This window comes from Rhinolophus sinicus, linkage group LG02 (genome assembly GCF_036562045.2).
Source record: "Rhinolophus sinicus isolate RSC01 linkage group LG02, ASM3656204v1, whole genome shotgun sequence".
In the NCBI taxonomy this organism is placed as follows: Eukaryota; Metazoa; Chordata; class Mammalia; order Chiroptera; family Rhinolophidae; genus Rhinolophus; species Rhinolophus sinicus.
Genome location: NC_133752.1, coordinates 97,953,953 through 97,974,637, shown reverse-complemented (window position 1 = coordinate 97,974,637; position 20,685 = coordinate 97,953,953). Strand labels below are relative to the sequence as shown.

The following is a 20,685-nucleotide window of genomic DNA, read 5'->3' as shown; positions in this document are numbered from 1 at the left end:
GGAATCAATATGTCTATTGTGTGTAGAGCCTTCTAGGAGGAAAGGCTGTTTCAAACCCTCTCCCCTTCCTAGAGAAGCCTTGCTCCTGCCATCTTCTCCTTTTCCCTCCCTCCAGGTTTACTAGCTTAACAGTGGGCAGAGTCAGTGTGGGTGAATGGCAGGCCCAGCCATTTTGTTCTCTTCCTTTCTTCTGTTATCCCGTGCTCCTCCCTCGCTCCCTTCTTTTCCTCTTTTTCTTTAAATCGCTGGTATTTTAGTTGCCTCTGGCGGGGGCTGGTGTTAATACTGAGACCGAGGGAAGAGAGATGTCCATTTCAGGCTTAAACCACATGCTCTAGCTTATTCTACCAGAAAGCCTTGAATCAGGAGTTTGGGACACTAGCCCAGCTAATCTTTCCCATGGTTCCTTGTACATATATCTCTTTCTCTTGGGAGCTCCCAGGAGGGATGCCTATGGCTGGATATGGGATCTGTGGGTGTCCTATCATAATGGTATCTCACAGATCCCCAAATTCCCCGTGACTTCAGACATATTTACACAATTAGTAGACCCAAGGCCCTGGCAGGGAGGGTGTTCTGTTTCCACCCCAAGTGGAACTTGGGTGCAGTTCAAAAGTGGATTGCAGTTCAATTCAAACACTAACCACCAGAGTTGGCATAAGACTCCACAGGCTTAAGGGCTCAACCTCCATAAGACTGCCTTCACTTCAGATGCCAGCCACCCAAACTTCTGACCAGCCCTGTACAAGTTCAGGAGTTCCCATGACCCGATTAGGTTCAGTGATTCACTAGAATGACTCACAAAACTCAGGAAAGCACTATACTCACAATTACGGTTTTATTATAAAGGATACCCACAGGGCAAGACCTAGGAGGGCCCTGGATGTGGAGCTTCCATGCCTTCTCCCTATGAAGTCAGGGCATGTCACCCACCTGGCACATCAATTTGCTCACCAATCAGGAAGCTCCCTCAAGTCTCAGTGTCTAGAGTTTTCTTTGGGGCTTCATAACATCTATACCACGGATGAAATCACTGGCCATGTGACCAAATTAAATCTCTAGTCCACTTCCCCTCCCTGGAGGTCAGACAGCTGAAGGTTCCAATCCTGTAATCACGTGCTTGGTGTTTTTGGTGACTAGCCCCATCCTAAAGCTACCTAGTGGCACACAGGAAATTCCATGAGCTGTTGGAGCTGTGTCAGAAACTGAGGCCCAAGAGCAGCTATATTTTTTACTGAGCCCCAGAGTGGGTTTTGTGATCTGAATGATCTCCAGAGAGCCTACGTGGGTGTGGCCCTTCCTAGCTGCTGAACAGAACACCTCCTGACAGATACATCCAGTGTCAGGCTATGACACCTGTCTAGGTGGACATATGATTGTCTGTGCAAAACACTAGTCGCTTAATTCTAGGAAGCAGCTGATATCCTTAAGGTATCTCAAGTGTTCTAAAACAGTTCAGCTCATAATTCAATCAGCTTGATACGAGGTAGGGTGATGCTTGTGAAAAATAACTATAAAAATGACAAGACTTAGCAAGAGATAGAACTATTTGCTAAAGCCAGTGATCCTAATTTCTGAGAAAAATACTCAAAAGGAAAAAAGTCTCTGGCTGGTCTGGAAAGGAAAGGGATCTGAGTTCCCCCACATCAAAGAACTTGGAACCCAGGGCTCACTCTCAATGAGTGAGACTTGAGGCTACAGTATCTGCCCCAGAAAGAGCCCAGGGGTCTTTACCGGAAATGGGGCCTATACGCCTGAGAAAGATGCCTCAGAGGGACTCAGGATGCCTCTCCTACAGAGTGACACCATCTTGGGGAGGGGAACCATGACAGTCAGGAACTTCAAATGCTGTTTCACTCCCAAGCCGAGGATTTCTTCTAGGGTCTTTGAAACCCAGCTCCCAATCAGTCTCAGCAAACTTTTGTGCACTAACTCAACAAATATTGACTATGTGCCAGGCTCGTACATCCTGGGAACACAATGTAGAACAAGCAGAAACGATCTTTGTCCTCTCAAGACTTAGAGTCTAGTGGAGAACATGGGCAACAAATAATGAATACATAAAATCATAACAAGTTGTGATGAGTGCTCTGTAGAAAGCAACTCGGCACAAACACCTCCAGGAAACTTATCATTCACAGAGCAGCCGAAATGGACACAGCTAATAAAACCATCTTCCAGGGTTGGGTCAAACCTACCTCAGTGCAGCATTCACCCTTTCAAGCTGCTTTTACCCTTTGAAGCAGCAAAGAACATATATACCGTATTTCCCCGAAAATAAGACCTAGCTGGACAATCAGCTCTAATGCGTCTTTTAGAGCAAAAATTAATATAAGACCCGGTCTTATTTTACTATAATATAAGGCCAGGTTTTATATAATATAAGACCGGGTCTTATATTAACTTTTGCTCCAAAAGACACATTAGAGCTGATGTCCAGATAGGTCTTATTTTCGGGGAAACACAGTAGTAGCCTTTGATCTGACTCTCCTTTAACAGTGGAAAACAATGATCAGAGCTCTTTTGCCATAAGTGGTTCCAGTTCTTTCAACCATTATTTATCATAAAGATACATGTGTTTGAATTATAGCTCAGTCACTGAGAAGATACTATCTTCTCCCAGCTTCAGTGTCCTCAGCTGTAGTGTGCAGATAATCTTTACTTTGCAGGGCTGTTGTAAGAACCAGAAACAGTATATGTAACGCCGCATGAAGTCCCCACTCCATCCCTCAACGTCCTGTCCTCCCAGAAATATAAACAAGTAGCTGTTATGCTGCCCTTAAAATGTGATGTCCAGACTGGGTACGAGGCTCTAGCCATGATGTCAGGCAAACATCAGGGAATGACCTTGTCCTTGGGCAGTCTGCTGGGGACGAACGGAACCGTGGACAAATACAACATTTGTACTCTTGTGAGACACAGCTCCCTGCCAGTTCACCCCAAACGGTGATTGCCATCTTATCCACAAGCACATCATGAAAAAAAGTTTGAAGCGTTCCTGAAAGTCACTTATAAAGAAACAGATATAGGTGTGTGTATGTGTAGTTCTTGAGCCTGACCATCAGAAGGGAAATGTATAGCTGTAGTGCCTACAAAGTTCTGCTTTTATCAAATGTGTCGGATAAGTTTGAACACAAGCTCTGAGCTTTGAACAGGTGTCAGAATTTCTGCTCTGTGCAGTACCTGTCGAAGGTGGAGGTGGTGGTGCAGCTGCACTGATAGTGCCCAGGTTTGTCCACCGAGAGGCCAGCCCGGCCCTTGCCACTGCCCGCTGATAGTTATCATAGAGAGTCTTTCCATACTAGGGAGGAAGCACAAAAGAAGTGAGAAGTTCATCTATTTGTCTCAAATATTCTGCACTCAGTTGCAATATACATATTGAGGGAAAAATACGTGTTTCATAACTACTCTTTTTACTCCTTTCCCGAAGTGTTTTTTGTTTTGTTTTTTTAGCACAGTTGACCCTTGAACAACACTGGTTTGAACTGGATGCATCCATTTATATACATTATTTTCCAATAAATACTGTAAACATTTTCTCTTATTATTTTCTTAATACCATTTTCTTTAGCTTTATTGTAAGAATACAGTATATAATACATATAATATGTGTTAATTGACTGTTTATGTTATTGGTAATTTCAGTCAATAGTAGGTTATTAATAGTTAAGTTTTTGGGGAGTCAAAAGTTATACTTGGATTTTTCAACTGCATGGGGAGAGGGGGAGTCGGCACTCCCCGACTATAGCCTTGTTCAAGGATCAGCTGTATTAGTATTTCAACAAAAAATTCACAAATTGTTTTTTCATGTGTTCAGTACTTTTCTGGATTAGCAGAGTCAGTTAATACTTTTACCTAGACATTAGCCACACAATTCTGATCACATATGTCTTTATATAATGCTACACCTTGTGTATGTAATTACACCTCATGTTTCTTAATTACATGCGACACCTGCAATGTTCTGCAGGAGTAAATAAAGATCTGAAAAGTCTCATGTGAAAGTAAATCCTTGATTCTCAGGTCATTGGAGAGGTCCATGTTTCTATCCCTCTTACCTGTTTAAAAAACCCAACAGGCAAATAAATAATGTTGGCAGCATTGACCCATTAATGGTATTGAATCATTAAGAATGAGCCAGCTGTTTCACAGGGGCACAAAGACTGGAGCCAGGTTAGGAAGCCAACTGGTAAATTCAAGATGGTGGGGGGAGGGACTCCACATGCTCACTCACCTTGGCAATCCTTATTCCCGTGACCCACTGGTTTAGAGTTCTTGCGTCATCACAGCAGAGATACTTGATGTACTGGGACTCCTTCTGAATTTGGGGATGCTAGAAAAAGTCATTTCAAAGATCATTGATAAACTCTTCATTCATTAGTGCCTTTCAAAAAAAAATTTAAACTCTAACAATGTATGTGATTTCTTGAGATTGTGGCAAAAATTACTGGGAGCAAGTTTAGGTTTAAGAAGAGGGTACTTTAAAAAAGGATTTTAAAAAAATAATAAAAAATAAAAATAAAAAGGATTTAAGAACTCTGGGGCATGATTTATCCTAACCGCCTCTTACTATTTATCAACACTAATGTTCATTTCTGCTTTTTTAACTTTTGAAAGCTTTCCCATCTATCATGTCTCTATTCCACAAGAAATCTGAGTCATTCCTCCGTTTATCAGATAAAGGAACTTACCTGATGTAATTCTTTTTTTCTTTTAATTAAAATGTATTGGGTGTGACAGTGGTTAGTAAAGTTACGTAGATTTCAGGTGTACAATTCTGTAATACATTATCTATATATCACATTGTGTGCTCACCACCCAGAGTCAGTTCCTCCATCACCATATATTTGATGTAATTCTTATGTCACAGAAGTAGTAATGTTTCTGTGACTCCCAGTGAATCCTAGGGTAATTTCTGCTACCAGGAACTAGTCTTTCTTAACTGTCATCTTCTACCCAAATGGGCCATTTTGGCCAGTGGATGGATGGATTGCAGAAGGAATATTTCTGTCTATTCTCAAGTGGCAGTGACTTCGGGTGCTGCCGCAGGGGTCACCCATGCCTCCCGAGGGCTCACAGTCAAAGAGAACAGTGATACAGGCAGGCACGAAGAGAAAGAGACACAGCTCACCCTGCACGCCTCTTTCTTAATCCTCATAGCTTTTGTAATTTCTGCTTTGTGTCTCTGTATTGGGTAGACCTTGCGTTCCATCAGGGTGGGAACCATATTTGTCATTCACTGCTGAAGACCCCAGTGCTTAGCACATGGCCTGGCCCAGGCTCGGTATTACGGTCCAGAGGTGGAAATAAGTGTTGAAGGAAATCAACAAATGCAAGATTTCCTGCTCAGCCAGAAGTCTAGTGGCCATAAGGTGAGGGGCAGGCAACCAAACCTAGGTTCTAAGATGTGCACTATGTGAATTTTCATGGGTCAATATAATGTTCAATAGAAAAATAATTACCAACATAACCATTGTGTGTGTGTGTGTGTGTGTGTGTGTGTGTGCGCTACTACCTCTTTTTTCACCTTCCTCCATTTCTCAGAGGAGTTCGTTAATCCTTCTAGGATAAGCATAAATTCCTAGTGGTACCGAAGGTGAAATGGAATGCCAAGAGAGCTGGAAGCCATATTCAGTGGGCGGGAAAGGAGTAAAGCTGTTCACTTCCTTTCTTAGGGTATTGCATAGACCTCTCCACTTCACTTCTGCTCTCAGCCTAATCACCAACCTTCAAAGAAATGGCTATTTTCAAATTTGATCTGAGACAAGGCCATTGTACCTTGAAATTCAGTTTGAATCTGAGAGGCAGCATCTGGACTAGTCACTCACCTTGCTGGTCTGTCTAATGACCCAGCCAGCAAGAGCCAGTGGTTTTGCTGAGTGTGCCCAGAAAGGATAACAAGATCCATACAGACGCTGAGAGCTTGATGAGAGGTTAGTCATTTGGGGTTTTACAAATGAGAAAAACAAGGCTCAGAGAAGTTACTATATATTTTACCTCACGGTCCACTAGAACCTTGGAATCTTGTCCTAACCCCTAGAATTTATGCATTTATATTAAGCCAAAATTCCAGACTCTAAAGATACCTCTGAAAAACTAACAAATTATAAAGAATTCCTCCTTTTGGCCTTTTGAGTCAATTGAGGAAAGTATACCCTTATACTTTTATCTTTATATAGACTGTTCCCTTTATTGAGGCCATTCAGCCCTCAGAATTTGTGTCAGCATCGCTTGAAAAATGGCCAGTTCCTATTAACTTAGGTACCACAGGTTCCCCTCTCTCCAAAAGGTGACAGCGCTACGTTAGGCTTCTGAATATTGCCTGTAGTTTTCCACTGTGACCGGCAGATGGCAGCACACACTTCTGAGTGGTTGCATATTTCCTTGTTAACGGGGTTCAATGTTTCCTCATTAATTCTGAAAGTTAGATTTTATTTTTGCAGATGTTACCTCAATAATCATCCTCTTTAGAGTCCCTTAAAGTTAAAACTATCATCTCTAATAATGTGACTCAATAGCCAGAAGGATTTGTTACATTAATTAACTCAAAGGTCATATTGATGAAAAATGCACTAAGCTGAGGATTTATTTCCTATATGGAATGTGACATTCTCAAATTCCCATAGTAGTCCCTCACAAAGCCAAAACAGCGTCCTTGTCTTTCAACACCAGACACACAGCTCCCTAAGCTACAATAACATTCTTGTTCTGACTGTCGTAAGATGGATAAATGTGGGTCTCTTCAGCAATTTAATGTTTATAATTGTTCTTAGAAAGCAGCTATTTTTTTGTTTTGTTTTGTTTTTTGGTGCATGTCATGTGAGAGCCAGGGTCCCAGGAACAGGTTACAACTCGCATTGTGCTTGCAATGAAATGCACAAAGCAACTGTGTGGAGGTGTCCGCTTAAACAGCACACTGCACAATTTCTATTTATCCAAATAGAGTAAAATGCAGTCATTCCCTTCAAAATATGGCTTCTGAGTATAAAACAGAGGCAAGAACTCTTGAACTTGAGTTCTAACAATGGCTCCTCCTATGATGAGGCAGATATACAAACCTTGGTTCATTTTTTTTTACAACACTAGAGGGGCAAGTCTCACTGATTTCCTTACAGCCCATGAGAACTACTAACATATACAGTAGAATTAAGCATCAGATGACCTCGAAAGGTCTTTTGCAACCCTCAGACTTTATGGTTCGAAGATGAGCTACTTGGTGAGCTGCCAAAGCGGAGGTTCCTTTCCAGCTCCTTTGTTAATGCAGAAACCCTCGGAACTCCCAGGACATCATATCACAGCCCCTGTGCTGGTTCTCCAGTCATATCTTGAGACCTCGCCAAGGAGTTTACTGCCCAACTGAGACTTTGGTGAAAAATAATTTGCACAGTGGTTTAAGGAAAAATGCTGGTTCAGCACCACTGGCCAGACGCTTCCGCAATTGGTTTGATGGTTCCTGACCATAAAAAGAGAAGCTCTCATAGGACACGCAGCACAGCACACAAAGGTCAGGGCAGTTGCAGAATGTCACTGTTAGAAGGGAACTTACACATCCCCTAAACTTACAAATGAGGAAACTGAATGCTAAGACATATGTCCAAGCCAAAGAGATTGGCAGAACCATAACTAGAACCAAAGCCCCACACATTCAACAAACACTTCTGGGTGCTAAGAAATATACCAATCCCTAGTAAAGAAAGATGAGTAAGATAGGCTCACACCATAATTAGAAAGATGACTAGGGATGTTGATGTTGAGGGAGAAACAAATATATGATTACTCTATGATGTGGTAAATTTCACATTAAAAGTTTGAACACAGACGCCGAGAAAGGCTTTTTGGAGGAAGTGATAGGATGTTGTGATAACATTCGAGGAACATCTAGAAATTCTGTGTGGCTGGGAGCCGTGGAAAGAACAGGCAGAAAATAAAAGAGTTCTAGGGCCTGTGTCAAACTAGCATCTGGACTTGTCCTCTAGGCAGTGGGCCCATCAGACTTTTTAAAACAGCAGAGTAATACAGGCAGGAACTGGTGGCTCTGTGAAAGGTGGGCCTGGAGGGAGGAGGAAGGACAAAGAAAAAGCGGGAAGAGAGATGTCCCTGATGGAAAATCAGAAGAAATTGATGATGGATTTGACGAGAAAGGGAAGAGAAGATGATATATCTATTCCTGGCTTGGAAAAGTAGGTGGGTATTATGGTTTTAATTGTGTTCCCTCCAAAGATGTGTTGAAGTCTGAACTCCTGGTACCTGTGAATGTGAAATAGGATCTTTGTAGATGTGACCAAGTTAAGATGAAGTCATACTTGATTAGGGTGGGCCTTAGTTCAATGTGATTGGTATCCTCCTAAGAAGAGAAGAAACACAGGCACATGGAGAGAAGGCCAGGTGATGATGGAGGCAGGGCTTAGTGTAATGAAATACCAAGGATTGCTGGAAATTGCCAGAAGCTAAGAGAGGCATGGAACAGATTCTCCCTCAGAGCGCTCCAAAAGGAACCAACCCTGCTGGCATGTTGATTTTGAACTGGCTTCCTGAACTGTGGGAGAATACACGTCTGTTGTTTAAAGTCATCCAGTTTGTGGGACAGTGTTGTGGCAACAACAAAAACTAATACAGTGGGTGATACACCATCCATCTTGAGAGGGACTGCAGAAAGATGGAGTTTGTGAGGGTGGAGAGAGGGGTGAAATCACCATCTGACAGGTTATGATGACAAGGCCAGGACTCAAATCCCAGTCTTTGTGACAGCATCAGCCCTCCCCCCCCCCCGCCCCCCGCCATGGACTGTCATAATCAGTAATCTGATATTGAATAAGAACCTTGTGGGCTGCACTCAATCAGTGCCTGCCCATGGAATCATGCCACCTTTTAACATGCTTCTTCATATCCTGAATTCCTTTTGCAATGTGTGTATATATTCTTTGAATTCTGTGAATCTGCACATCCTAATGAAATATCTGAATATCAAGATTTTTTTCTTCCACAGGGGACAGAAAGGGAACTTAGTGACCAAAATGTTCATAAACAAATTAAGTTCCCAAACAGTGACAAAGCCTTTTACTCAGCAAATTAATAAAAATTCCCACTATTTTGGGGAGGAACTGACAAGCACGTTCAAGGGCAAAATGAGCAGGGTGATTACGCATGAAAAAATGAGCTTGAGGGCAGAACTGGTCACTATCCTGAGGGGAACAAAAAATGCATGCTCTGCTGGGGTTACTCCTGACTCCTGTTGGTTCTTACATCCATCAGGCCCATTGGCTTCTCCACCTCTGAGCCTTCTCCCCACTGGGGAGGCCCCCAACTCTCTCCTGAGACCGAGGCCTTGGATATGAGGGTTTTAGAAGTTCTAGCCCAGCGCCCTGAGTCTTAGCATGCCATTCTCAGGGCAGTCCAGGATAACCTGTGTCCCAGTCCCATCATTCAACTCAAGCTACGATTCTAGGACCTAGTCCCAAACGTCCAAACGTGTGAGTCAGCACCAGAAATCAAGGCCCTGACCTGCTGCTCACTGTGTCTGAATCTGCATCCTGGGAACCTCTACATCTGAGACCTTGTCTTTCTCTTGCCAGACATCCCTGCTCTGGCCCTGGCCCTGGGGTTTGGGCCCTTGTTCCTTTTCACAACTTTCATCCTATTTGCCCACTCTGAAGGGTATTTCATCACCAGCTGAGCCCTGACTGTTGATGTTTAGCGTTAGGATACTTTCTAATGCTCTGCGTGCAAAACTTGACTGTGCTTAGGGAAAAACAAAGATTCCTGGGCCACATCCTTAAACATGTTGAGTCAGTGGGTCCTGAACCTGTATTTCTAACAAGACTCCCCTGACTCTGAGTCAGCCAGTTTACTGGCCAGCATTTCAGAACCTCTCTCCAAAACCTTCTCTCTACTTAAGAGATGCGGGCGATGCTTCAGAGGTGAGGTGCCCTGGAATGCCCACTCAGAAATGAGGGCCTCCATTTTGGTACTTTCTCAGGGTCTCATGATTCCAAACAAGGGCCACAGGGTTGGACAGGAACACAATGAAGACAAGGTTCAGGGGCGGCTGGCAGCCTGCGTGGCCGAGAGGATATTCTGTGTCCTAGTAAACTGTCTGAGAGAGTGGCCTCTGAGCCACCTCCCGGCTTTTCATCCTGGCTCAGGTTCCACATCTAGGGAGAACTATGGCTCTCACCTCATAAGATTGATAGAAGGATTAAATGAGTTAATATAGGTAACATGTGCAAAACATGATTTTCTAGATGCTATATAAGTGTTTGCCATTATTCTCATTACCCTTTCTATGCCAGGAGCAGAGAAGGAGTCGCAGGAACCTGAAGTAGGCAGGACATTCTCCTCATCTAGCTCTTCCTTCTGACCCAACAGGCCCCACCTCAGGACCTTTGCACTTGCTGTTCTTGTTCCCAGAAGTCCCTTCCTCCAAGTAATTCTTGTTCCCTCGCTGCACTCACATCTTTTGCTCAAGGTCCCTCCCTCAGAGAGCCTTTCCCTGGCCACTCCACCCATAGCAGCCCTGGTCACAGTCCTGGTACATCTGTCCCCTACCCTGTTCATATTTATCCACGGCTTCATTACTTCCTGACATCACTTTACATATATTTTTTTGTTTATTGACATTTCCCTCACACGGCATGTAAAAACTCCATGAGGACAGGGATTATTGTATGGTCGGCTCACTTCTGTATTCCCAGCTTCTGGGACAGTGCCTAGCAGAGAGCTGGCATTCAAATATTGAAGGAATGAAAGGAGGGAGGGAGGAAGGAAGGAAGGCACCTAGCTCTCCCTTCCCCCAGTCCCTTCCAAGCCATTATCCTGGGGCTATTCTGTTTAGGGCATGTTTTTCAACAGCAGCACTGTTGCCATCTGTCGACAGATAACCCCTTGTGATGGGGTTTGCCCTGTGCATTGTAGGATATTTAGCAATGTCCCTGGCCTCTACCCACTAGATGAAAATATTAACAGCCCCCCACCCCAAGTCATGACAAACAGATATGTCTCTAGATATTGCTAACAGTCCCTCCCCTGGGGGGCTAAATGCTCCTGGCTGAAAAACCACTGAGGGAGTGTCAGGCGATTGAGCTAGTAGTAGAATGGTTATTATTATTATTTATAATGAAACTAGATGCTCAGTAACGACAAAAAGAGGACTATGTCTAAATGAAAACTACACATTATCCTGAGTCCTCCGTGAAGCCAATCATTTCAGCCAATTGTTATTTGATAACTACAATAATAAGTAATAGTAAATGTGCACGGAGGGGTCATTTGGAATTCAAAATGATAAATAAGATTGAGACCAATTGTTGCCTTTGACTACGAAAAAAACCCAAAAGTGGACCATAGACCTAAACCCAGAGCGCTGTAAATATATAAAAAGACCCTCAGTACATCATATATAATAACCCATTTACTGAGCTGAATGATAGATTCTGATTAAAAAAACAACACCCAAAAACAAAGTAATAATTTTGTTTATATAAATTATTTCTCTGACTTTTGAGGGCTCTGTTAAACCTTTCTCATGTGCCTTTTGTTCTTCATTAAGGAAGGTAACATTCTGAGAAAATGATAGAAATGTAGAAGATATGAGTAGTTGCCAGGGGTTAAGGACGGGATGGGGGCAGGAAGGCAGGGGGTGTGGCTATGCAGGAGCCACGTGATGGATCCTGGTGGTGATGTAATGTCCTGAATCGCTGCTGTATCAATGTCAATATCCCGATTATGATGCGGTACTACCGTTTTGTAGACATTACCATTGGGGGACACTCGGGAAATGGCACAGGGGACCTCTCTGTATTATTTCTTACAACTGCCTGTGCTTTACAATTCTGAAAATATAAAAAGGTTAATTAAAGAAGAAAAGTCATCTCCTTAGAACTGCTATATTTTTAAAAGACAAATGATAGAGGGACATCCCTCTATTATACTGCAATAGAGGGGAGTGGGCAGGCTGCCTGTGCTCGGTCAGGGTTTAGGGAAAGTGCGGGTCTAGGGGATAGCCAACTCCTGGAGTAACAGGTGTATGACAATAGCACACTAGTATGGGCGCCTCTGAAATGACAGGGTTCATGATCATTTTCGACGATGTGGCCCTTGACAAAGACTAGGTCCGTTACAAACGTAAATATAACTGTGGTCCCTCGTTTGTGAAAATGATGCAAACCTATAGCGTACACTTTGGACCACTTCCTCAGGAGAGGTGACGGCTTTGCGAGGAGCACACGCATGCACACAGGGAGTCCAGTGGCATACATTTCTAGAAACACGTTGATGGGATTCTTCCTGGGGGGAGGTGACTGACCTACAAAGGAACCTTCCCAGGAACATGGTCTCGTTAACACCTGCTCCACAAACTTCCATCCCAGATGGTAAACGAGGAAGCCTGACTCTTAGAAAGGACAAATTCTGCACACAGCCTTGCGCCGTGTCTAATGGGATCATATCATCCACGCTCTCTGGTATGAAATGGACGTGAAGGGCTGTGAAGGGAAAGGAATTTATGGCATTTGAGACAATGACCTGGCCAGAACAGCTGCATAAATTCCTCGAAGTCATTTCTAGGTGTCAGTTGTTACATTTCGCAGATAAAAGTTACTTCTGCCCAACCTCCAAAGTAAGGTGGAAACGTAAACCTTATCAAATACCTGATAGTACATAGTCCCTTTTGATAATACACACCTTAAAAAGTTTCAAGATCCAGTAATGCTAGTTTAAAAAAAATTTTTTTTCTATTTTTCGTATTTTCTGTATTTTTCTAGGAAATCTTACCAAGTTCCTAATTTGTAAAAACTTCTTACAGTATAATAAGAGGCCTATAAACAAAGACCTGAAAAAGGTTATTCAGTTTTATCAATAGAATTGCAAATAAACTTTGTTCAACATGTAGAGCTTTCATTTTCATAAGTGATGAAGAAGCCCAGACAGACGCACGTTACAGTTTTTCAAAGATAATGGGCATCGGGGGAAACGATCTGAACTGGTAAAAATATTCCCCCTTTCCTGTTTTGGTTTAAAATGAAATGCTTATTATATTATACTTATGGTTAACTATATAATATTTAGCATTTTTTCCTTAAAAGGAAATATTAACTCAAATGGCTTACAGATATAAAGTAAGGACTTCTTACAACATACCTTTAAAACAAAACAATAGTCAGTGGGTGCTTTATATTTCATTTTACACTGAATCCCATAGTAAATGTTGACATTTTCAAACTGTATAAAACACGCCAGATCTCGAGATGTCTGAAAGAGAAGGAAAAAAATAACTGAGTTAACAGTTAATATTTTCCCAAGGTTGTTCTTGATGGCACAACTAAGGATGACATTTTAGTAGAAAAATATTGAATTTTAGGTAATTTATTGCAGCAGGTACCATGCGTAGTTTCCTAAAAGCCAAGCCTGTGTTTTAAGAGGTAAAAGAGTACACCCAAGGCAAAACAGCATGCCACAGGCCGGGACGTGGAGTGAAAGATTATACTGCTGTTCTAGTGCCTACACATGGGCTTCCAGGGTCCTGGTTGACCTTGAGACATCATTATTGATGCTGTCAAGACAGGTGACTGGCCACTTTGTCAGAAATTTCATTTTGGCTTTTGCCATTCTAAGTCAGTGATGGATTTCACGATTGAGCATTTGAAAAAAGAAGTCCCTCTCAGGAGGAACAATGAGAGGTAAATTTGATGCTCAGTAAATTAGCACGCATGTCATGCACTTCTTCCTGGGAAAAAAGGTTCCTTTCATGCTTTCTCCTCAGGGCTGGCGGTGTTGCTATGGAAACAGAAACCTCTCCTCCATGTATAATATATTTGTGAAGACTGCAACCTCTAATCTACATATTTGGTTACACTTCAATTACAAATTTGTTCTATTACTTTTTTCCCATCACAGTCTGTAATTCTTTCCCCAGTTAGCGAATAAAGGGCAGAATCGCTATAGCTCAGTGCACAATTCCTTTATATATGGTTGTACATTTTTTTCTTGTAAGATATTTTCTTCTGATTTTCAAAGTTTTAATCAGCAAAATGAAACATATGTATCATAATTTTAAAAACAATGAATATATATGTGTATATATAATAAAATGAAAATCTTCCTTCATCACTCCTTTTTCTAATTCCACTCTTTTCTTCAGAAGCACCATTTTATAAATGGTTTGATAATATTTTTCCAAATGGCTTTGGGTAAGCATTTATACCTATGTATCTGTAGACATCCCTACATATGTACATACATATACTTATATAGATGCAATTTTTAAAACACGAATAGGATTTTACTATAAATACTGTTCTGTAAATTTGCTTTTTTTTTTTTTTAAACATTGTATCTTGGAGTCCTTCTATGTCAGGATATATGAATGGATATATGACATTCACTTTATTGTTGCATAGCATTCCACTGCATATGTGTACGACTTTTTAAACCATTGTACTATAGATGATTAGAAGTTATTTCAGCATTTTGCTGTTGCAGAAAGTACTGTGCATATGAGCAGATATTTCTGTGTGATAGATTACCAAATGTAGAGTTGCAATTTGCAAGAATATTCCCTTTTATATTTGCATAGATCTTGCTAAATTGTTCCTCAATTTGGCTGAACCACTTTACATTCCAACCTCTATGCTTGAGAGTGCCAGTTTTGCTTACCTACTCCTGCTGAAATTTGGATATTATCAATATTGTTAATTTTAACAATCTCATGGGAGAAAATATTTCACTATTTAATTTACATTTCCATGATTATTAGTAAGATAGAGCAACTTTTAAATCATTCAGTGGGTGTTGATATTTCTTTTTCTGTGAATTTTCACTTACTAAGTTTTGTGGTATTTCTACGACTGTATTTATCTTTTTCTTACTGATTTATTGAAGTCTTTATATTTTATGGCTATTCATACTTGGTTATACATGCTGCAAATATACTCTGACTCTATAGTTAGTCTTTAACTTCTTGTTTGGCTCTTTGGTCATGAGGAATTAAAAACAACTTTATATAGTCAAATCTGTCAGTTTTTGCCTTCATAATTTTGAGTTTTTAGTCTTGCTTAAGAAACATTTCCACCCCCAAATTATGAAAATATTAATCTATATTTTCTTCTAAGATTTTTGTATTCCTTTTTTTTCTAAATATATTAAATCAATAAATAATTTAATTTGGAACATGGTATGATGTAGGAAACTATTTTTTCCAAGTGGACATACAATTATTTCAATGTTATTTAATGAATACCACCTTCTTTCGCCACTGCTATAAAATGCCCACTTTAATTTCCTTTATATTACACAGCTCTTTGTTCATCTGTTTGTCTCTACCTGTCCTGTTTTTAATATAATGTTTTCACATTTTGGAGAAGAGTTTTACTTCAATGTTCTTCAAAATTTTTTTTGGAGGGGGTGTATTTTGGAACAATGTTGGTTTCTGATGAATTTTAGAATCAGTCTGTATACTTGAAATAAAAGGAATCCTATTGCATTTTTTTTAAAATTGAGATTGAAGCTATCAAAAATTTTTGGGGAAATTAATATCTCCTCACCTAGGAACATGGTACATTTTTATTTATTCAATCCTATTTCACTTCCTTTAGTACATTTTATATTTTATGCAACATATGAAGTGTGATCAAACAGTATGGCGAATGTTTAAATTAAAAAAAATTATTACAGTAAAAGACACATTGCCATTCATGCTCTTCAAAATATTCCCCCTTAAGTTGAACACACTTATCCAATCATTCTTGTCACTTTCTGAAGTAGTTCTGGAAGTCCTCTTTCGTGAGTGTCTTTAGTTGCACTGTCATGGCTGCCTTGGTGTCCTGAATTTTGACTTTGGGGAAGAGCCAGAAGTTGCATGGTACCAGATCCGGTGAATAAAGTGGAGAGGACACACCATAATGTTTTTATTTGACAGAAATTGCTGCACCAGAAGCGGTGTGTGAATTGGAGTCTTCCATTGTGATCACAAAATGCGGTGAATGCTGCTGCCGAGTGCCATCCAATGGAAAGGCAGGGATCTTCAATACAGGAAGCGGTGCATCAAACTTTAGTAACACTGTGTGACAAGTTTCAACTTGTTCTGTGCAGTCAGTCAGGTGTGAGCTACGGTTAAGAGAAGGTGTGTTTTAAAGTGTGCTGTAAATCACCCTCCATCATGACAACTCACCGTGTCACACATCCCTTCTGGTACGGCAATTTCTGTTAAATAAAAACATTACAGTGTGTCCTCATCCACCTTATTCACCAGATCTGGCACTGTGTGACTTCTGGCTCTTCCCCAAAGTCAAAATAACCATGAAAGGTAAACATTTTGAATCAATTCAAGACATCGAGGCAGCCACAACAGTGCAACTAACAACACTCACAAAAGAGGACTTCCAGAACTGCTTCAGGATAAGTGTGTTCAAAGAGAGGGGGAGTTTTTTGAGGGGGATTAATGGCAATGACTTTTACTGTAATAATTTTTTTAAATGTAAACATTCATCGTATTTTTCAACAAGACCTCATAAGTCTTAGACATTTTTGTTAAGTTTAATGTTAGGTATTTCGTATTTTTCATTCCTACTATATATGGAACCTTTTGCAATATATTTTAATTTGCATATTGTTTGTGTAAAAGAAAACAATTTCTTATTTGGTAAATTCATTTGGCCCTAATAGTTTTTCAGTTGTCTTATGTTGTTTCTTAGACAATCAGGTTAACTGTGAATAGAGACTTCATAAAACTGTGATTAAGTGTGCCTCTTCTTGTCCAATAATTCTTATTCTTTGTCTTGATTACAGTGTTAATGGCAGCAGTGAGAGAAAGTATCATTACCCAGCTCCAATGTGAACATTTCTAATTTTTATCATTGAATGTGTTGTTTGTGATAGGTTTATTTATATGTCTCATTTATATGTAAGACATAACATTTCAAAAATAAAACAAATTATCTGTGGGTCAACTGTTATGTCACCAGTGTTGGACTAGCCTGAAGATGGCACAGATGGGAAAGTATCAGTTCTAAGACTGAGACTAAGTAGGAGAAATAGCTGCCTTGGACCAAGCTTTACCCATAATGCCTCTCCTGCGTTCCAACAGAGATAACAGAGGCTTCTAACGGACTCTGGGAGCAGACCTGGACACTCACCATGACTTGGATGCAAAAGGTTCCATATATAGTAGGAATGAAAAATATGAAATACCTAACATTAAACTTAACAAAAAATGTCTAAGACTTATGAGGTGTTGTTGAAAAATTGGACTGTAGGTCAAACCTTATTAGAAGAAGCTGCAATTTGTAAACATGCCATTTAGTGGCATCTTGGATTTGGCAGTGAAGGCAAAATGCTTCAGCTTACCCCAGATACAGAGGAGAGAGATATCCTAAAGTTTTTAAATGGTAAATAAAGATGGAAATGCGCCAACCCTCTAAGGAAGGTCTTTGAAAAAGCAAATGGTCAAATTGCGAGTTAAAATTACATTTTGAAGAAGAATTTACTAGAAAATTTGAAGCAATTATCCTAAATCACCAAGTAGAAGTTAAATGATGTCTAAAATACCCTGCTAAATTAGGCAGGAAAATGCATATAGTACACCTCAGAGAACAACTTAAATGTTCAAAGTGTTAGGGCTAAAATCTAAATGAAGGTCTCTCAAGATTCCTAATACTTCTGATTACAGATAAAAGAAGTTTTACTATAGTGACTATAGAACAAGAGAGTAAATAATGGGGGGCAGGGAGAGAGAGAGGGGAAGTCCTCAGAAATGGATATATAAAGTAACAAATTTATCTCCAGAAAAATGCTTCGTCTATTAATTTTTGAAACATGGCTTTAAAATAGGTAAAATTCTTCACCTTCAAGAGAGAGCTATAGGAAAAATGACAAAAAGATTTCCATAATTCTGTCCTAATAGGGTATGTATTTGTATAAGCATTGTAATAACATGGCTCTAAAGCAAAAGAGAGTGTATTTAAATTGCCATTTGAGGATTTCTTTAGTTTCACTTTCATGAAATGCTTTTTTGCTAAAGTGTTTTTTTTTTTTCTTTCTCACCTTAGTCTTTCCTTTGGGTACATAATAAATTCCAGAAGCTCGTAAAAGAAAATAGCGCCTTTTCCAGGATTTCTTTCCATCTTCTTTCAAATAAAGAGCTCCTTCAAGTTCTGGCACAATGACGGATGTTCCACAGAAACTTTCCTGAAATTGAGATTCTGATTATATAAACACATGAAAGATAAAACACAAATTTTGTTCACATTTCAACAAACTGACAAACTGGTCTTTAAGCTAAATGCCGTTTTTGCTTACAACTCTGAATGTGTATGTTGACATTGCATACTGTTTGTCAAAAGATTGGGGGAGTCCTGGCTCCCAAGTTAGACTTTAAGGTTTCTTGACCACTTAGCTCTGTGATCATGGGCAAGTCACTAACCCGTGACTTTACTTGCAAAATGGAGTAATAACAGCCCCAGCTCCATAAGTTAGGTTTTGAGTACAATTTTGGTATATTGTAAAATTTAACGTTAAATAACGGCTATTACTGTTATTATAAATTGGTAAATAGAAAAATTATTATTTTTCCTGTAAGCAATTCCCTATTCGCTGCTAGGGAATAGAAAAATTACAATATATTGGGATGGTTTTCTTATTACAGAATAAAGAAGGCAATTATTAATACTATAGTATCAGAAAAGAATAATGCCAAAGTACATTTTCTAGGTGTAGATTTTCAAATGTCAAAACTTGCACGGATTTATAATTCTTAGTAAATTTCTTTTAAAAAGCAGCGTGGAAAAATTGTATATTAGTCCATCTTCCAGTTCAAATACTCAAACTTCTTCCTTTTTTTTTTTTTTTATAACTCTCAACTTCCTTTCATTCAGTCTCATTAATGTATAACTTAATTTTGCATCCTTCAAGTAAATTTATATGCAATGGAGCTGGGATACATTTCTTTTTTGTTCACATTTCCCTCAGTTTCCTCCAAATTTAGCTGGTATTAGTTGTCTTGTCAATAATCTCTTAAATTCCATCAGATTTTTTTTTGTGCCAAATTAGAAAGCAGGGTAGAGCTGATTTTTCATAGCTTAACATACTTGTATTTACGCTCACTTCCAGGTTTTAAAACACTGCTGAAGTTCTATAACAAGAACTCTTCAAGCAATTGTATTAATCTAGGCATAACTAGTCCCTGACTTACAGACAGCTGGTGTATAAGCACTGATTGAAAAAAAATTGTCTGTGTGGCAAACTGTTCACTCCCCCTCCATGTCTGTTAGTCTCCATCACTGCTAGACATGCTCAGAACTTGAATCTCCTTCTGCTGGGTACGCCTGGTGTCTTATCTTCCTAGACTCTACCTGGAGTCTATGTGGCAAATGCAGAAAGAATGTCCCCATTCCCACTGTTAGGCCTTCCTGGGAAATGCCCACTGTGCTCTTGGTCCCAGGATCCAGAACTTGTTATGTGTTTTCAGGACCTAGGGCGTGGCAGCAAGGTTCTGGTGCCTGCTCCATTGTTACACAGCTGGGAGGGCCTGATGGTGACAGAAACAAGTGTGTGGGCCTTGGCAGGACCCCGGTGAGTGGTAGAGGGAGCTTTTTAGCATCAGCACACTAGCTCCAGGTGGGAATGTGGGCCCAGGCATCACTAGGTCTTTTGTTTTTTCAAGAGAAAACCGAAATCCACTAACTCAAGGAAAGGTCAACATATTTTCAGGGGCAAAGAAAACCTGTCTGGGGCTCCAGCATGCCCATTTGTGATCTGCGATCTGGCATTCATCTATATTACATACTGGGAACAGAGCCTCCATTTGTAGCATAGTTACTGTTGACAACTCATTGGGAGTTTCAAAAAATCAACCATCAAATAACTTCTGGAACATAATCCTACAGTGATAATCACAGACATTTGTACAGTAATTGATATACTGTGCTTTTACTACCTCCCTGGATCTCTGTAATAATTCAATACAATTCAGGAAACCAAGGTTCTTGGTTTTGCCCAATAACACATGAACCTCAACAGGCACATTCAACATTGTATTGGATCTCTAACTCCAAATCTCTCACTTCCTACTACACCTGGCTGCTGGAAGAGGAGCATCTTAGAATTTACTGTAAAGAAGATTTGGAAATCCTTTCATCTGACTTATGTGGAATACTTAAATAATGAAACATATGGAATGTTAGGTGATGAGTTTTATGTGGATTCATGTCTTTTAGTCAAGAATTACTAATTCAACTTCACGAAAAGTAAAATATATTGTCTAAAGCCATACTTTTGAACAACTGACTAAAAAAACCAGATTAATTATCTAAACAGCTATAATTTGGTAATAATTTTTTAAAATCCCAAGTCAAAATTTCAGTATGTCTCGGATCTCCCATTGTTCTGAGAAGCAAATAATTTAAAAAACAGGTGCAGTTAACATCTTTCTCTTTTCATTTACTCTGCAAAATTAAACTTACCTCAAGTAAGCATTCTTTGTTCTTAGCATTCATTTTCTCATTTGTTTCCTTGCTTTCTTTTTTTCCTTTGTTATCCAAGTAAAAATTCTACATAAAAGATGAAAAGATCAGATCAGTAACTCTGCATCAACGTGCTAGCCACTGCAAGGAACTCATGGCCTTGCTGGAGAGAGATGTACCTGCAGGAAATAAACTGGAAACCACAATGTATGCTGTCTGTCAACCAAGTGCTTAC

The 20,685-nt window shown here is 39.9% G+C and overlaps 1 protein-coding gene across 1 annotated transcript in view; it reads right to left on the bottom strand.

Annotated features, from left to right (window-relative positions):
* APBB1IP (amyloid beta precursor protein binding family B member 1 interacting protein) overlaps window positions 1–20,685 on the bottom strand; it is a 111,151-nt gene that overhangs the window by 6,585 nt on the left and 83,881 nt on the right. The window contains exons 8-12 of the mRNA XM_074324957.1: window positions 20,451–20,537; window positions 18,034–18,177; window positions 13,135–13,245; window positions 4,235–4,333; window positions 3,184–3,301 (exon numbers count right to left, since the gene is read on the bottom strand). Coding sequence (XP_074181058.1) covers window positions 3,184–3,301; window positions 4,235–4,333; window positions 13,135–13,245; window positions 18,034–18,177; window positions 20,451–20,537 — 559 coding nt within the window. The remainder of the gene's footprint in view (window positions 1–3,183; window positions 3,302–4,234; window positions 4,334–13,134; window positions 13,246–18,033; window positions 18,178–20,450; window positions 20,538–20,685) is intronic.